The 20,300-nt window shown below is 36.4% G+C and overlaps 1 protein-coding gene across 1 annotated transcript in view; it reads right to left on the bottom strand.

Moving 5' to 3' along the window:
• Positions 1–20,300, bottom strand: part of csmd1a (CUB and Sushi multiple domains 1a) — a 603,150-nt gene that overhangs the window by 437,039 nt on the left and 145,811 nt on the right. Inside the window, exon 2 of the mRNA XM_066678438.1 lies at positions 12,761–12,977. Within this exon, the coding sequence (XP_066534535.1) occupies positions 12,761–12,977 (217 nt within the window). The remainder of the gene's footprint in view (positions 1–12,760; positions 12,978–20,300) is intronic.

The raw sequence follows: 20,300 nt of genomic DNA, 5'->3' as shown, positions 1-20,300 counted from the left end.
ATCCTATTCTGCTGAACACCAGATAGCAGATTAATTACCCAATAACAAGAGTATGAATAAAGAAAGACAGGTTGACAAGACGTATACATGAGTGAATATTCAATAAAGGATAGATTAGTTCTTCGCTTGCAGAAATGTTTAGATCAGTCAACAAGAACCAAACATTGTCAGATTTAGAATGAGAATTAACCATTTAAAAATGATGTATTCTGTACAGGTGCAGCTGTTATTCAAGAGTACTGATATTCAAACTCATCTTTTGTTAAAGCCAGGTTAGCCATAATTAAAAATAAACTGATTGTGGGAAGGGTGGCACAGTGGCGCAGCAGGTAGTGTCACAGTCACACAGGTGGTGGGTTCAAGTCCTGCTCCAGGTGACTGTCTGAGAGGAGGTTGGTGTGTTCTCCCAGTGGGTTTCCTCGGGGTGCTCCTGTTTCCTCTCACGGTCCAAAAACACATGTTGGTGTGAGTGAATGTGTGAGTGTGTGTGTCGCCCTGGGACTGGCGCCCCCTCCAGGGTGTGTTCATGCCTTGGACCCACCGCTACCCTGAACTGGATAAAAAGTTACAGACAATAAATGAATGAACGAATGATTGTGGGGAAATGAGTGTATGCCATTATTAGCTGGGCTTAACACATCAAGTACCATAGTGGTACTAATTTAATCAAGTTTAAATATTGAGTAAAGCATTCACATTTTCCTCATGGTGTTTATAATTCATTAATTCATAGTATAAATCATGGTGCATAATTTATAATTGAACAAAAATGACATCTTTAATGACAAGTACATTTAAAATATTTAATAATAACACACATATTTTCTGTCCTTATATTTCTCTTGCTACATGTGAATTAAAAAAACACTAGGTAAAATGTTTTCATCAAAAGTAGAGCTTCATAATCATTGTGATGCTTCACTGAAAATTAATAGTAGAATTGAGTGTCTGTCATTGTTACTCTGGGCTCAGCACTGCAGAAACTACACTATATAAATTCTGCATGTGTGAAGGAAAGATATGTATTGCTCCAGTCATCATAAACTATACCATATTATTAATGGAAGCTGTCATCTTTAGAGTCCAAAAAAGTGTAACACCAAATTTTGCACAGGCTAACGAAGTAAAGATTTTTTGGGGGTTTTTTTTTGATAGTGCATTAACTTGAATGTGTTTTGCACAGCCATGAAGCAGCCCTGCCTGCAGAAAGTGCGTGTGTGTTTTGTGCAGGTGTGTGCTGGGGGAAAAGCAGCGCTGCATGGTGTGTGTTATCAGTCAGACAGACAGGGAGCTGGATCTGCTGTACTGGACATTGTGTTTACTCTGGACTCTCTCTCTCTCTCTCTCTCTCTCTCTCTCTCTCTGTGTATGTATGTGGGACTCAGGTGCAGAGAGCTGGGTGATTCTGATGCAGTATTCATGCAACATGTCTGCAAATGAAGTATTTATGCAACATTTCAGCTCGCAGTCGAGTGACATTTTAAGCAGGGATTGCTCTGATTGCTCAGACCTCTTCTATTCTCCTGCTCTCAGTATTTCCTTTGTGTTCATGCTGTATTTGGGATGCATGATGAATTCAATACACTATATTTTTAGTGTTCAAATCAGTGGACTCAGATGGACACTGATCATCATTTCCCAATCCCCACAGCTTGTTTTACGTCCATAGGAAAGCATGAAGTGAACTGGAATGTTCTGGAGCAGCTGATCATGAGCATATAGTCCTCACATTGGTTGTGTGTGTGTGTGGGGGGGGGGGGTATAAAGCCCATCAGCAATCGGTTGTGCAACAGTGGAACAGCATCTTTGTTTTGATGAAGCATCATTCAATTCCTGTGGGATGAGTTGGAGTGGTGTTTGTGATCCAAAACTATTGATCTTGACTGAGTGCCATCCTCACAGCACATTTATCCTCACACTGCAGCAAAGGGGGACAATTTGTTTATTAATGCACTTCAATCCAGAGTAAATGTTGAATGGGCAAATGTCTACACACACTTGGTTATGAAGAAAATATATTTATAATGTTGGCAGATGCAGTCCTTTCACCTTCACTTTTTTAAAAATGATTTAAAGGGGATATTATAATGAGCAAATCACATTCACAAACAGTGGGCACATGTGGGGATCTTTAGCACCTACCCACCCACAGACTGAACTGCCGATCAGGTTGTGCTCCACTTCTGACGTAATAAAGGAATTTCTTTGAATGGTACCGCCCCCTCAAGGAGAGAGGAGAAATATTAGCACAAAGCAAAAATGATAAAGACGAGAGCTTTTGTGCTTTGCTACTCACTGCTGCTTATTCAGGGCTGGGGTGAGCAGTGTGTGGCTCATCTTTTTTTAAAGGCACAAGGGCTGAAACGAGCCTTTCAGAGGGAAAGGGGGGAGAACAATGCTGTGGAGCTTGATCTTTACAGTATATTGAGTAAGGCATGTGAAAGACATTTCATGAAGACCCCAGGGAATTAACTTTCGTAATATGTCACCTTTAAACTCATTAGTTCATTCAATTTTTCAGCTGATATTCCTGATGAGATTAGATAAGACAATAATCCACTGAAAATCTATGTCAAAATATTACTAAAACTCCTACTAGTAAATAAAAACTAAAACTAAAATTAAAATCACAAATGGCATGGATCTGAAAGGATGTGTAACCGTCAAGAACCTATTGCAGAAAAATGAAATATATACCAAATAGAAAAAGAAAATAATAATAATAATAATAATGTGAAAATCAAACAAAGAATCTGCTGGTGTCGACAGACAAACAGACTGTCCGCCCCAGCGCTCAACATCCCTGAATGTGTTTACTGTTATTTGAATAGGGAGGCAGACAGAAGTTTGGAATAAGGGGAAATAACCCTACAGATTCCTTTGAATGTTTCAAAGCTTGAAAAGAATGGGAGCTGTGATAAAGGCAAAACCTGGAGGCATGAAATAATACACATTTTTATTATATTTATCCATTAATGCTTCTATGTAATTTTCTCTTATACTGTGTACTGATGAAGAGTAGATGGTATTACAGTGTTAAACCTTAATACAGAACAGGGCTTGTTTCCCAACCTGGGCAGCAACAAAATGCTCCCTAGACAGTAACCCCAGTGTGGTCTATGTATAACTTCAAAAGGGCACGTTGTGCCCAAAAAGACAAAAAATTGAAAAAATTGAAAAAAAAATATTACACAATGAAGCAGTGATTAACTTTTTTAAATAAAAAACAACTTTTGAATCATAAGAATTGAATAAGGATAAAGAGTAAATTAGAGACTGTGCTTAAAACTTTTGCACAGTACTGTATGTTGTAACATGGCTAATAAATTAGTTAATTACATATAAACAGTAACATAAATTGTGGCCTCTGACTTTGGCACAGCACTGTATGTACATGAAAAAATACTGGCTCACAGTTTCCACATTCTGTCTTCATTACTATTTCTTTGCAATCCTATCCCTAACCCTGTTTTTTTTAATATAGGGATAACTTACACTCCCAAATTATTTACCCTATGTATAAATGTAAAAATGTAAGAATAAAAAAGCTTGACAAAGAAAAAGAAGCAGCTTTTGTTTCCCATTTTTGCACCCCAAAAATAATTAATTAAACCAATAAATAATGAAATAAAAAAGGCTTCTTCTTAGTTCGGCTAGCTTGAATCTCTGTCCCATGTGCTGGATTTGTTCAAGTCACTGGTTATCTGTGCGTGGCCTATTTTTCTGGCGCCGAATGTAGGGTGCCGTATTATGCATGCGTGATGCGTGCATGCTATTAGCATAAAAAAAGACCTGGATTAAGTTTCCACTGACACCTTGTGGTGAGGAGACACAGCAGCCCCTCTTCATTGTTGACTGAAGCCAGGCTCTGTGTGTATACACACACACACAGTACACATACATTGCACACCCACTGACGTAGCTTCAAGACTGTAGTGACAGTGAGTATGGTGTCAGTTTTTAAAGCCCCGTAAGACATGGCTCCATCATGGTCCATGACACTGTGCTGAGCTTTACTGCACTTTTCTCATGCATGCACACACACACTTTGTCTCTCTCTCTCAAGCAAACACACAGGCATAAATGCATACACAGACACATGCCCATTCTCTCTCTCTCTCTCTCACTCTCACTCTCTCTGTTCCAACATGTTGTCTAAAGCTTAGATGCTTTAGACAACACCCCCCCTCGCCCCCCCCACCCCCGGTCACCGCTCCTGCTCTATTAGCACTGTGTCAGTAGCAGCTGAATGAGCAGCTAGCGTGCTAACCCCTAAACTAGCGTGTCTATTAAAGCCCATTACACAATGCCAATCCATAACGTCTCCTTTACTCCGCACACAGCTTCATTTCTCTGAGCATGCAGCAGTCTCAGGGCTCCACCACGAGTGCGTGCACCGTTATTTGTTATTTTTAGATCAGTGATAAAGACATCACCCGCACCACCCTGGTATCAGAGCCGCGTCAATACACTTTCATATCCTGCGATATTACGCCAGCCTTCGATTCATAAGGCAGCATCAGTCTTTATTAATGCCCAGCCTTGTTGTGAGCATTCCAAGCCAAGCTTGCAGCATGAGATCCCATTAAAAAAAAGGAAATAGAAAGGAAAGAAGAAAAAACTCTGATAAAACGGTAGCTCAGCAGCTTATAAGACATCATCATCTGAAATCATTTAAGATGCCCTAAGAGGATTATGACCTAAACGTAATTAATTTATGAAGTCGTTAATACATTAATATGTTAATATGAACGGCACATATGTATCGCTCGCCATTCGATATCGCCAAGGGGAGGGAGGGAGAGAGGGAAGAAGGGATGTGTAATCATCCTCTTAAGAAAGATGATAAAGACAAGGAGAATATGACTTAATTACTTGATTAAATTTGATGATATTTGTACTATAATCCATTTTATAATGACTTCCCCAGTCTGCCCATACTGAGAAGATCATTTTGATTTTTTTTTTCCCCCTTTCTAAAACCCCCTCCAGCAGGTTTCTCAGACCACTTAAAAATGGCAATAAGAAGTTCATTAAGCTTATGTGAGTAGCCTGTGAATTAGAGAATTAATCAGATGGAAGTCATATAAAATTCTTGGAGGATGAGTTACTTCATGTACAAACAGCACAAAAAAGGATGTAGCTCTCAAGCTACGAACAGAATTCCACATGTGTTATCAGTTCCACATGACTTTACACTCTTTGTATATTTCACAGAAAGGAACGTTTATAAGGATCCGCTCAATGTCTGAAACGACATCACGTGCAGTGCACCACGGCCCCCACAAGGCTTCCCTCACAACCACCTGTTGCAGCAAATACAAACTCCTTTATTGTCCTTTCAATAATAAGCTATAGATTCATAGTCCTCAGGCAGTGACTGACTGTCCTTGACTAAGCTGCTGTTTTCAAACCTAATTTATTTACCACTGTTCAATGTGACACTATATTTTTCATTTGATCCAGTTGGTTTCTCGGCAACTGAAGTGTAACTAATAATTCTGAACAACTCTTGGGAATGTTTACAGTTTGCTCAGGATTTTTCCCAGGATACCCTTTGGAACTTCTAAATTTATCTCCATTAGAGTCAAACAAACAATACATTTTCAGTAAATATATTTCATGATGTAGCACTGAAACACTTATATATTTGCTTTGTAACATTGTCTAAACTTCCAAAAGATGCAACAGTATAAGCTCTAGTTTTTTTTCTGTAGCTGCAGCCATCTGAGACCAGGGTAGGATGGCAAACATGTGTCCACTATCACTCAACACAATGTGAGCCAAAGCAAGTACCTATTAGCTAATATAATGTAACAGAATTACCAGTTAAATTTCTGCCCAATGCCATTGTGTTAGAAGCAATTCAGAAAAATGTGGTGGCTGCTGACAGTTGTCCTGAAGCATGAAGTAATGACTAAAATCAATAGCATCAGTTTGAAACTAGACTACATATTAATTTGCCAGAGTTTGGCCAGCCTAGCACAAACAAACAGATCAGTGGTCCATGTAGCAATATGTAATTTTGCTGATGCACAATCTGATTACAGGTTTCATTTGGAAATGGACAAAAACTATTTTTTTTCCCGATCACTGTTAATTGGAAATGTTTCATTCCAAAATGTTTTTTTTTTTTTTGTCACAAATTTATTTAACATTCAAAATACTAGGAATGAAGCAAAAATTAGTTTGCAAATCTCATAGACCCTTAATTTTTTTTTCCTTAAAAAAAGAGGGGATGCTACACAATGGTAGACCCTGTCATAACTTCTTTGAGGTGCTTTGCAGTCATCAATCAATTTATAAATGGGTGAATAATATTCATGAAATGGTAGAATGATTCACTGGTAACTTCTGAAATGTGTTATATGCTCCATTGTCAATAAAATATGGGTCTTTGAGATTGCAAATAACTACATTCTGTTTTATATTTAAATATAAATTTTTGGAACTTGAGTTGTATCATAATATAGGACTGTTTTATCTTTTATGTGTAAAGTCGATGCTCAACACCTTGTGTGTATATATAATGGAAGACAAATCATGTCTGGGCCAACTGAGCGTTATGTAGTGGTGAGCTATGTTCATATTACACACACAGGTCTTGAAGAACTTGAAAATGAAGTTCAAAAAACTCTCCACCTGCATCTTCATCTTAGCTCTCCTTTTAAACTATGATTGATAATGTCTGGAAACATGACGCAAAAACAGCATACATTTGCCTGAAGCAGATTTATTAAGACGATGAACATTTCCTCACAATCCAGGTGCTGACCTAAAACTTCATAGTATCAGGAATCAGGGGCAAATCCTAACTGCTGTAACCCTGTTGAAACATTTTTAATGCACAGGAATCTTGTAGGAAATTTGTAACCTGATGGATACTGCTGCAGTTCGTGAAGTAATTCAGTAACAAAGGAGTTTAATTGAGTAATTCATTTGCTTTACCCCATTAACAATTCTTGTACTTGAATCTGAATTTAATCTACCCACCTTTCTCTACTAGTCTATTCCTCATGAAATATACACCAACATACATGTAAACTGACATTTTCAAATGGCACAAAAATAATAATAATGCATTAAAAGATTTTGAAATGACAGCTACAATATACTCTTGCCAAATTCCTGCAGTGTCACAGTCACATACAAAACAATGCATTACACCCATTGCTAAGCAACTCCTTGACAAGAAAGAGCCAGTCTCACTTTTCTCACATTAGTCTTTGGCTTATGTATAATGTACCTCGACCAGAACAAAGCTAAACTTAGAATTTAAACATCCAAAGCTGCAAGACAAAACATCACTCAGATCCAGTGCACAATAACACAGCAAATGGAATATTTGCTATATTTTCAGTGTAAGCAGCTCTATACTTTCATCTGGACTGGGCTTGGAATATCAACAACTGTTCAAATAAACAAAACAAATGAGCTCTAACTTACTCTTTCACTTTGCCAGCACCAAATATCATATTTTGATACAAAATATCTTCATTACATTTATTCAGGACTCAGTCGTTAATACATTATATTTCTATAGTCTGATTAATTTTTAATTGAGTTTCATTTGACTGAGTGCATGTTCCTTGGTTAGTTCAGGATTGTCTTCATCTATTTACGCTACGTTAATCCAGCAAATAAATCAATTGAATAAAAAACAGAAAGGATTAACATCAAATTATTATCTGCATGTTTGTACATATAAATGTTTAAACCACTAAGTATGGCACAGGTCAGCTACCAGCCAAACAAACATGTAGGGTTGCAACTAATGATTATTTTGATAATCGATTAATCTGTCTTTTTTTTTTTTTTTTTTTGATTAATCGATTATTAATCGGATAAAAAGGAAGACAAGCCAAATTTGGTTTCCTGTCTGTTACTAGCATATTCAGGATACCATCAGTGAGAACAGCTGCTTGTTGTGGTGTGCAGATCTTCTTCAAAACATAGTCAGCAATGCTGGGCTGTTTTTATCTGAGGTGAGAGAGAAAGTGTAGATATGAAAATACACCTTTTTTTTTAACTTAATAACTACTGATCTAAAATGCAGACAACAATGCAGGCAAATTGAAATTACATAAATGGATATTGGGTGATGCTGCCATGTGCTGAGAATAAAAAGAAAATTCAACTAACACATATGATCAGATATTGTTAAGATATTTAAGATTTTAGAGAACTAATGTTGTAATTGTATAAGGAACAGACAACCTACCATTATTAAAAATTAGCGTTTACATTAAGAATGAACCCTACCGTTAAATTAATTTTATATTTATCAATATTTAACACAGTGTATGTAAAAGGCTTTAAATATATTATTTTAAAAAATGTTTGGATTTTTTTTTTTAACTGAATGTAACTGCGGCCATATTTAAGGTGGAACGGAAAACTCGCTAAATACAAGAGTGATATAAATTTACTAAAAATGAGACATCTTGTTTAACTACTCTAGCAGGCTCTAGTGACATTGAGTGAGAGAAAAAATAGAACTTATCGCTAACGTTAGCTTGACTAAAACTACGGCTTGTTTTGGAACTGCTGGTCGAGCTGACACATTTAAGGTGGAAGAGAAAACTCGGGGGGTTGCTAAGGCTTGTTCGCTAAACGCGAGTGTAATATCAATGTACTAAGAAAAACAAATGTTGTTTAACTACTCTAGCAGGCTCTAGTAACAATTCAGTGAGAGAAAAAGTAGAATTAACTTACTATACTTAATCTCTTTCACACATTCTCTTTCGCTCCAACAGGCTTTATTTTCAGATGCTCATACAGTGATGTTGTGCTGCTGTGCCATGCGAGATCAGCTGTGCACATTTTGCCCCTAACGCTGCTCCTTGAAGGTGTTAATGTAAAGTGTTCCCATACTTTTGATGACTTGGGTCGTACATTTTTCTCTCTGCTTGTGCTAACATTATCCTCTGCTGTGACCGCCTCCGCCATTTTCCAAACCCTTCTTCCAGAGTTCGTCACGTGTATCAACTGTACCTATGTGTATAATAACTTAGACCCAACTAATCGATTATTAAATTAGTTGTAAACTATTTTAACAATCGATTTTAATCGATTTAATCAATTAGTTGTTGCAGCCCTACAAGCATGTTGCATTTTGTATGTAACTAGCCAAACCAGCACAAAAACTAACACAGAACAGCTCAAATTAGCAAATTATCTTCTATATGATTCAATTTTCCCACCACATATATACTCAGAAGTAAGAAGTAGGTGATTAGCAATTGCTTACACAATTACAAAAAACAAACAAACAAACAAAAACAGGTGTGAATTAGCAGAAATGTTCACAAGTCAGTTTAAGTAAGTCTTTGCTGAGTCTTGAGTCTCTGAACTGCAATTGTAAATCTTGAGTGTTTAGTAGAGCACTGTAGCTGAGTCTTAATGTTTGGCATCACATTGCATTAAAATTAACCCGACTAAAAACTTGGCTCTTCACACACTGAAACGTTCAATTAAACCATGTCATTTATTAAAACAAGTAGTAAATGCTGTGTTGAAAACACAGAGGCATAGCAACTTAAAAAAGCTGCTTAGCCAGTAGTTTTTAAGTACATTTGCTAGCTAGCAAACTATTCAGTAGCAAATGAAGCTGAAGTTCTCCAACATATTCACTTTAATTAGCCGACAACCTGCTAACCTAGCCATATGCTAAACAACCATTTCAAGTTGTTTGCCTCATTTTTGGACCACTGTCTTACACTGTCTTTGGTTTTATCCTTCAGACTGAAAGATTTGCTGTAAAGGAGGGCTTGCTAATTGAATTTTTTATTAAACCTGGCACATTAACTAAATGTTTCAGTAACTAAACCTGCACCTAAAAAGTAGTGGAGGGGTGAGCCTAAACCAAGATTTTAATGGGTCATTATCTGGTTAAATATATAGCCGGCAATTATTTTTATATGTACTGCTTTAAATAGACTTCATGAACATAAAGAACTCATGGCATACTCATTAACAATACACTAACATACAATTAATGGAATAAATATGATGTTACACACATGGTATTAAAAAGATAATTATGTTGGATTAATCATTACTCTTTATGGATGGTTCATGAATTTTTAATGATGGTCAAATTCATGAACAATTAGAGAACACTACATTAACATTCATTATGATTGAACAATAGTAGTAAAATACTCAGTTGTTTAGTGATTTGTTCAAAAGTAATGAAAGAATGTAAGTGTATTACCATGCAAAAATCACATTTCCAGAAAAGTGTGGACATATATTTATGCAATAAAACGAACAAATCTGTGATTTGTTCATTCTCTCAAAGCTTTGTTTAACGGACAAACAAATTTCCAATGGTCTTATTTACTTAAGAGAATTAACAAGTTACAGATTTCATTTTTAATGATGTGTACAGTGAGTGTCCAAACCTTTCCAAAACTGGGGTTTGTAAGTTAAAAGCCTACAATGCTAAGTATTCTGCACTCGCAGCCACGTGTTAAACATGAACAAATTATGAACACTCCTTGTGTGTAGTAATAATTTCAGCATGCATAACATTTGAATATCTTTATATTTCAGCTCTTCAACTCAAATATGTATTGCAAAGTATTCATGCCATTATTATGAAGTATCTAATACATAGATTATTTCTTTCAATTCAGTACCTTTCACGTTACTCACTACTTAAAGGTATTTAATGAATGTCTCAGTGGGTATCTAACTGTAATGGATGGTTACTGTACTATGAATGAATGTGTCATAAATATTTCCTGTACATGTAGACTCTGTAAAGCATTCGTAAGTTGTAATTTAATAATCATCATCAGCGAAAAAGGATCAAAGCAGCATGAACACTTGAGCCAGTCAATCAAACACAACTACACTGATACACAGTGGACACTGTCCAGAAATTCACAGTTTTGTAAGCACTACAGTGAGCCTCTTTATTTGAGTGACTTGATTTACTGGACTGTACTGACCCTTGCCAAACCATATGTATTATTTCTTCCTAACTACCCTTCCAATGTGTTTCCTCTCAGATCTGAGTACATTAAGCATCTGCAGAATCACTTACGCTGTGTCTCTGGCTGGGGAAATGGACCCCTGGACCACTCTGCGCCAACAACTCAGAATGAGATAAAATTATACTTTCCTCGCATCAGAAAAAGAAAACAATAGCCTGGTGCTGTCTATTTTGATATTCATTTGTTTGTATTAGCGCTCCCTTCTGTTCTGTTGTGACTACATTGTCTATTCACACAGAAATTGAGAAGAGATAAATATCGGTCTGTCAGCACCACTCTGTAATTTGACTACAGTTCATGTGTGCTCACTCGAGCCAGTCCATATTTTACATATTGGTGCACAATACTCTGTAATAATAGTGGAAATTTGCACTGGAAATTAATGAGAGAAAAAGGTGTGTGTGCCTGATTGTGTGTATGTGTGTGTGTGTGTGTGTGTGCGTGTGTGTAAACGTTTGTGTAAGTGTGAGTGAGTGAACAAGAAAAAAGGAAAGAGAGAGAGGAGATAGGAAACAAGAAGAGGGAGAGACAATAAATAGAGAAGAAAAAGAAGTCAAAAGAGAGACAGAGAGAGAGAGAGAGAGAGGGTGAAGAAACAAAAGGGCAAAATAGACAGAGAGGGAGAGAAGAAACGAAGAGAGAAAGGAAGAGAATAAACAGAGAGAAATATAGAAAAGACACTGAAAGAAGGCAAAGAGAAAGCAGAAAAAGAAAAACAGAGAGAGAACGAATGTAAGAAAGAAAAAGAAAAAATAAGCAGGTAAACATGAAAAAGAAAAGGAGCAAGGGGGAAGGAAAAGAGAGAACACTAACGCTAAAAAGCATGAGAGAAACAGGGCGAAAGAAAAAGAAAGAAAAGAAGTGAGCAAGAGAGCAAAAGAGACCCTGAGCCGTATCAGAGCCTGAACACTAATAGCAGTTATTGTACAGGGACAAATGCATTTGAAGCCTGTGGGCCACTTTCATGCATTTGGCCTTAAATTGTGACGGAGCAAATGTGCGTCATATGTACATGTCCAGCGGCCTAAGTGCTACTTTAGATGGAATCAGCTCCCATAATAGTGCTTTTTGACTAGCAGTTATCCATATATTTAAAACACCTTTTTGGATCGGTAAACATTTTCTGTTCGATTTTCCCCCCTCGACCTATGGAGAAAGTGTCAGGCTCAAAATGACTGTGCGAGTGCCCTTACGCAAATCTGTGTGTTAATCGCCTGACACTTAAAAGCATTCTGCATCTAAATTATAGGTGCACCTCTTTCACCTGGAGACTGAGCACTTTGCTTTTTTTTTTTTGGCTTCAATAGATAGTTGCCTTCCATTAAACACTTTGAGCTCCTGTAAAACCAGGCTCAAAATGCTCCCCTACTGGCATTCTTTGGAAGTGGAGCCTTGGCAATTTTAGGCATCAGAAATTGTACTGGAACTGCTGTATTATTTCTGGTAGCAAATTGTGCTGAGATGGGATGTCTTTGGGTCCTTTTTGTTGTATAAAATAAACTGGCAATGGAGCCACACTACTTGTATTCAAATAACAGCTCAGTGAGATCTGACAGCACACTCGGAATAGATGATAATGGAGTGCTTCTCCATGGCTCATATGTTGGGGTTATTCATGTGCAAAGTCCAAAGGTATTCACTCCAACACAAAGGTTTGACTTCAAGCAAGGACAGGGTTATCATTCTTGCCCTTTTAACGACAACAGAACGAGTGAACCAAAGCAGGACTGCTGGAATGACACAGATCTATCTCCTACCTCATCTTCAGGTTGCCAGGCTGTGGCTGTCCATCGTAAATGGACACGATGTCAAAGTCCTCCTCCAGTGCGAAGGTGTGAAAGGACAGTTGTATCCTGTTGCGCTCCCCTGTCACTATGATCCACGTGCAGTTGGCGTAGTTGGGATAACCATGGGGGAAGCCGGGGCTCTCTATCGTCCCATTCAAGCCTTGCACCACACCACCACAAGGCTGACCTGAGGATCAGAACGGACAATGCTTGGTCATTTCACCATCTTCAGTCATACAGTAATCCGACATTTTATGTAAATGTATATCTATTACTTTTAGCTTAAACATTTCCAAATCTCTCATCAAAGACCAGCAAGATCTAGTCAACATCATCTGCTATGATTCTTCAAGTTATGAAACAGTAAATATAGTGAAGTCTTAAATATGGTTGCACCATGATATATTTAAACTGTTTTTCTTCAGAGACACAGGCAGAGAACATACCAATGCTTTTAATACAATATTTCTATACACTAGCCTGTCAAATTAAAAATAGTTTGAGATTAATAACATAAAGTTGTGTAAAGAACTATCCTTTTTCTCTCTCTGGAATCTGAAGACAGCCGACGCTTTCCATTTCGTTGTTGCTTTTCCTAGCTGGCTGCTCATTGATGCAGTCACAAGAGAATAGTTTTTGATTATTTTATATATTATAGTAAATTACATTATGTAGGATAAATACTTTAACATGATGCTTTGTAATATTTTAACATGATCTCTGACTAGTACTGGAATTATTTATTTATTTACCCCCCCCCCCACCCCATATAAGGTTGTACTCAAAATATATCTTTTTTTATTATTATTAAATTGGAAACTATATCAATAAAACAATCCTTATCTATATTTAAGTCGGTTGTCTCCGTCACCGCATTTCAAGTAGTTAGGGTATGGTTCATTGTATGGACAATGATATACTGTAAGAATATTTCATCACCTTATCTCCCGCAAGATGTGTGTCACTTCTGAAATATACATTTACATTTTATATTTAAGGAATTTGGCAGAAGCCCTTATCAAGAGTGACTTTACGATTTTATTCATGTTGAATGATGATCCATTATTTAGAAAGACTAGGATATACAGGTAGAAAGAACCCATATAAATATATAGGCCTGGTTTCTCAGACAGGGATTAAGCTTAGTCATGTACTACATCCTCCATTCAATGGAAAATCACAAATCAAAATGCTGTGTAGTCAAGGACTAGGTTTACTCACTGTCTGGGAAACAATGCCTTAATATATAATTTAATAAGAAAATTCTTAACTCTTACTAAATTATTTACACATTTCTATATACTGCTCTGAGACATAATATATTATTTGTATATATTGGTAAACATTCATATTGACCCTTGGCTGTTTACCGATACAAGTACTTTTTTGCAAGTGTTGAAGTGTTTATTGGCAGTGTGTGCTGAGCCTAATAGACAGAGTAATAGTAAAACACACACACACACTAAGAAAGCCATAAATTGTAGACTGTTTGTCAACAGAAATTTGTTATAGGACTGGACTCACTTTGAAAGTACTGTAGCATTAATATACAAACCACATTTATAACAATTGGGAGTGGTATAACCCTTACCCTTCCATCTAATAGCACATAAAACTCCATGTTGTTTTACATCATTTGTGCTTTCATACTGAATTATTAATCACAATAGTAAGCAAATTCTTATATGAAGTTTTTTCAGCCTCTGTAGTACAGCATAAAAGGTGAAGACATTCAAGAAGGCCTGCCATAGAGCGTCCCCAGTCAGTAATCACTGTCCGTTTAATCATGATGAAGCCCAAAACTGCAGGTCCAGCCCCAAACTCATTCTCTTTTTAATGAGGTCATCTATCATTCAGCAGCTTACAGTACATACGGGAACAATGCCTTAAATCTTTATCCATAATACATTGTGTGCATTCATAATGCATTCCAGTACATTAAATCTACTACAAACCTACAGTGTACAGTGTATCAGCATATAGTCTACAGGCTCTGCACTTTTCTTATAACATTATGACTGCCCCCCCACACACGTGAAGGACAGACCTTGAATACAAATACAAATGAATAGTTATTTGATATTGGGATTTTGCTTAAAAAAAGTTATATTTGAACTTTAAGGATTTAAAGCTTGATTCAACATTTTCTCTGATCTTATGCTCAATTTATGTCCCTTCCCATTCAGTCAGAGTAACGACGCAGCCTAAAGCATAAAAGCACTTATGTTTAAAGGTCATACACATATGGAGAGTGTATAAATCCACCAGAGGTTTTTTTGCATTCTCCCCAGTTATTCCCGAGGGATTCCCAAGGAATTAACCCATAGGAGGCTCTAACACCAGTTTTATAAAAGCACATTTTGGGATACAGCATGGCACTTATGATATGTAACAAACTGAATAAAGTGGACAAGGAGATGGAGTATTTATAATATTGAAAAAATATATATTAAATGAAAAAAAATGATAGAAAATGAAAACAAAGAAAAAATAAAAACAGAAAAGGCCCAACAAAGATTAATATAAATATGTACACACAGTAAAAATTAAAGTGTTAAATTAACACCTACAGAGTTGAATTTAACTCCATTTCAGATAACATTTGGTCCTACTCAAAAATAGTGTTAAATTCACTTTTAAGAGTAAATTCAACTAAAAACTGAGCTAATTTTAACACCAAAAATGTGTAAATATATTTAACACTGTTGTTTAATCACACTGCACAGAGTAAAATAACTGCTCAGTTCAGAGCTAATTTAAATTGAAAGTGTTATTAATTGTCACTTAAATGTGTAATTATATTTAACACTACGGCGGTTGCATTAAGTGTATTTTTTCCTCTCTTAATTATTAAATATTAATTGCATTATACTGTATAACTTGAATTACATTTGACGTAATTAATGTCCTAATCAAATGAAACCAATTACACAACAGTACCATCACTTATTGTAACCTATTTTTGTAGCCAATCCACCTACCAATGTGTGTTTTTGGACCGTGGGAGAAAATCTATATTTTAAGCATGCCTGCCTTCAATTAAGCCTCCAATAATGTTTTCACTTCTTAATTTTGGGTTCAGTTTGAAGGTTTTTCTTTAGAATTCCACTTAATTCAGACATTTTAAACTATCTACTTTAAACAGAATGTGTCTGATAAATGTGCAGCTGGGTCTTTAATAACCTAACTTTTACAATAACTGATAAAGGTTTGTAAGCATTTAACATTGCACTTCCAATGTAACGACAGGATATTAGCCTCCTCTAATATCTCACTCACTAAGAGCTGTCACTGTTTAAATAATGAAATAATAGATTATTTTGCAGGTCAATAATCATTTAAATTAAAGTAAAAAAATATATATAATAATAATAGACCTACATTTAAACCCCCTACACAGTCTCTTTATGTTTGCCTTATATAAAGCTGTGTAAGTTTTAATATGAGATTTAGACAGTAATCATTGTGGTTTTATATTTAACAGTAAATAAGTAATTTAACGTGATAAACGACATAAAATAACATATTATACATTTGCTACATAGACTGTTTATTACATGTTCATGTCAAATAGCTCGGAGAGAACATGAGCATAAACACAAACGTGGACAATGCATCTGAATGTAAACGGTGCACCATTTAAGAACATAGAACCAGCAGAATGTACCCAACTCTTTAAGGAGGACCGAGGCTCACAAAGGAACTTATAATTGCTAATATATCTGCGGCACCATTTAAGGTGGAACTGAGCGCTAAAATTGCTGTGGCACTTAAGGTGGAACGCGGTTAAGAGTCAAACTTCCCCACATTGTAATGTGTGAGGGGCCTCTCGAATATGTTTACTGCACCGTTTAAGGAGGAACATAATAATAATTTAAGGTTGAACGAGATTCAGAATGTAACTTTCACACATTTTAAACTACGTTTAGGGTTACACTTAAGTGGAACTTAGCGCAAAAATATAAACTGCTGCATCATTTAAGGTGGAGCAGGGCGCCAACATGAAAACTGTTGCATAGTTTGAGGTGTAACCGCTGCACAAATGTGTACAGCTGCACAATTTAAGTCATTTAAAGTCTCTAACCAGATAGAATTTCCTTTTTTTTGAGACTTTTTATGTTTAAAAAAGAAGCAAAACACGGTGCCTTTCTACAGAAAATGTCCAACAACTATGCTGCAAAAACGGCTAACGGAAAGCTTTACCGCGACACTACCTCAACACACTAGGGTGAAAATATAAGATGGTGAAAAAGAGGACACGTCTCCCAATTAGCATAAATACAACTCTAAAATGATCTCAAGTTGGGAAAAGAGCTATTTACGGTTTAGAACATAGGTTAAGTACCAAACAGTAGCCATCTGAAGCCAACAAACGGGACAGCACAGAAACGGTGCGAATTTATCTCTCTGTAGAGTAGAATTTTCACTGCACGTCTTAAGGTTTTTTTAAACTGTGCTTTAACTCCAGCTTTAGAGCACCTATACTCTCTATGGTGTTACATATAGATTTAAATAAGTTAACTATGAAATTTTAACACCCTATTTGTGGACCCCGAAGAAGCGTTAAATAAAGTATTGTTGGTGGTAAATGCAAATAACCTCATACATTACATTTTACTATAACCTCTTGACCCAGGAAAGGCCATTAAAAGCACCGTAATGCAATTGTTAGTTCATTAATTTACCCTCTGTAACAACTTATGATTTATGGTGATGTGGTAGGTCCAGAGCCTAAGCAGAATCAGAGGGTACATAACAGGAACACACCCCTGAATGGGGTAACATCTACCAGTCATACCTGTTGACAATTTTGCATAGTCAATCCATCCACCAACATGTTAGTTAGTTTTTTCATTATTGCAGAGTGGGAGGAAACCAGCACATTTTTGAATAAACCCACAAAAATGCAGGGAGAACACACCAAACACCCCAAACATAATGATGCGTCACAGGACTGAATTCAAACTCCACTAAATTAAACAGACGGCCCCAGTATATATATATATATATATGGCAAGCCAAACAGGAAATATTTAATGAACTTTGATATATATAGAATGAACTTGATATAAACATGCTATCTGTTTATTGTTGCCATGGAGGCAATCAGCAGCCTCGCGGTGCGCGATTTCAAAATAAGAGCGGACAGCGCGATTGAAAAAAAAATCATAATAAAAAAAAAACTTTTCAAAACAGCTCTCGTGCCAGAAATAGATGCCCAATGGGCCTAAAAAGGCCAGGAGGCCGCTATTTGAGTATGGGGGATATATAATGAACGCTGATATATATAGAATGATCATGGCCAAGGACTTCCGAACCATTCTGGAGGATCATGTGCATTCAATGGTTCGAACATTGTATCCTGAAGGCGATTCCGTGTATCAGGACGGCAATGCACGAATACAAACAGTAAGACTGGTGAAAGATTGGTTTGATGAATATGAAAGTGAAGTTGAACATCTCCCATAGCCTGCACAGTCACCAGATCTAAATATTATTGAGCCACTTTGGGGTGTTTTGGAGGAGCGAATCAGGAAACGTCTTCCTCCACCAGCATCACGTAGTGACCTGGCCACTATCCTGCAAGATGAATGGCTTAAAATCCCTCTGACCACTGTACAGGACTTTCTCAAGACAAATTGCTGCTGTATTGGCCACAAAAGGAGGCCCTACACCACACTAATACATTATTGTTGTCTAAAACCAGGTGTTTTAGTTTCATTGTCCAACCCCTGTATGTCAGCTTTCATTCTATATATATCAGCTTTCATTCTATATATATCAAAGTTCATTCTATATATATATCAGTGTTCATTCTATATATATATCAAAGTTCATTATATATATATATATATATATATATATATATATATATATATATATATATATATATATATATATATCAGCGTTCATTCTATATATATCAAAGTTCATTAAATATTTCCTGTTTGGCTTGCCATAATATATATATATAGATATATAGATATATGCCTTACCAATTTCACAGACACTAATAACTACACAAAACCTTAAGTTTGAGGTACTTTTTTTCTTTCATTTCTACAAAATGATTAACATTTTCCTGTACATTGAGATTACTGAATAAAACCCACATGAAAACAAAGACATTGATATGAAACCCCAAAGCTCTAAGCAGGGTTTGGAGATTATTATAAAATTGTGTCATCTGTCATTATTAAAATGCCAGAAGACACCTGTGTGACAAATGCTATGCATCCAATGGTGGTCGGGCAAAACTAGGCTTGCCTGGTCTTGTTAACCTTCCCATGAAATTGTATGTTGTACTCAAGATAGTAAAACTGTTCTTTCCTCACACTTAGTTAATGTCTACAACCTATTTGAAATTGACTGTAAATGAAAAATATTATGTAAATTACTTACATATTACCCAAAATAATTCATACTCTGCTGCCAGTTACACAGCTTTACATGCTACGCACTAAGAACTCAGAGGATTGTAAAAGCAAGCGCCACCATAAATCTGTATTTCTGTAGCCAAGCAGAGATAATGCAGTATGTCCTAAACCCTGTAAATTACGCATGTTCTTATTTCGCACTCATGTGGTGTGCGCAATTCTTTCATGCTACTCCCAGACAACCCCCACCCCAATCATAATTCAGCTTATCTCTAGCACCAGGAGAGTATGCAATCAAAACAAGCCCAACAGTGGCGTAGCATTCCGATCATCAACCGAACATTCGGGTTCATTAAAGAGGTGTATAATCCTTGATGAAAAGAGATTATACCATTGTCCTTTCAACCTCCCCAGCTCTTTTCTCCCTGAATAAGGCTAAATCTTTCCACCCTCAGCTGAGCACCATTAACTGAGGGTACACAGACAGGAGTGTATCTGCATATAGATGCCGCCATTGATTTCAACTTACTCTTGTTTGCGGCTCCCTGGCAGCACTGCACAGCTATCTCCAGTGCACTTTTTTTTGTCTGAAAAGGCAAATCACTAACTGCACTCTGGTGCTTAAAGGGGTATTAGCACTTTGTTTTATTTAAGTGGCCAGTATTTGTTTTAGTTAAATATCCCATAACTAGATTATAGTGCATTGTCCTCCTACATTTAATAAAAGTAATCTGCTGTGGTTTACCAAAGGTACCTACTTTCAATGGTACATTACTGTACTTAAAGTAAAGTTGTGTTTACTAAAGTCACATTTATAGCGGAAAATAAATATTTCCAAAGAGAAAGGTACAAATTTGAGGAAAGAACTTAATAAAAGTACTGATAGAGTCAATAAAAAATAAAGCAAAATGCCTGGTATATGGAATCAGTGTGCTTCATTCATTAATTCATTCAGTAACTGCTTCATCATGCTTAGCATTGTGGAGAGTCTGGGGCCTACCAGGAAAGCACATACATTTTCTTTTTTCTAAAAAAAAAAATAAAATAAAATAAAAATTACCCATGATGTCCCCTTATGGTACACCATTGTGATATCACCTAACCATTTGCAAAATACCATATTCTGAGAAATT

The sequence above is a fragment of the Hoplias malabaricus genome, chromosome 8, assembly GCF_029633855.1.
Source record: "Hoplias malabaricus isolate fHopMal1 chromosome 8, fHopMal1.hap1, whole genome shotgun sequence".
NCBI classification, from domain to species: Eukaryota; Metazoa; Chordata; class Actinopteri; order Characiformes; family Erythrinidae; genus Hoplias; species Hoplias malabaricus.
This window is presented reverse-complemented; position numbering and strand designations above follow the sequence as displayed.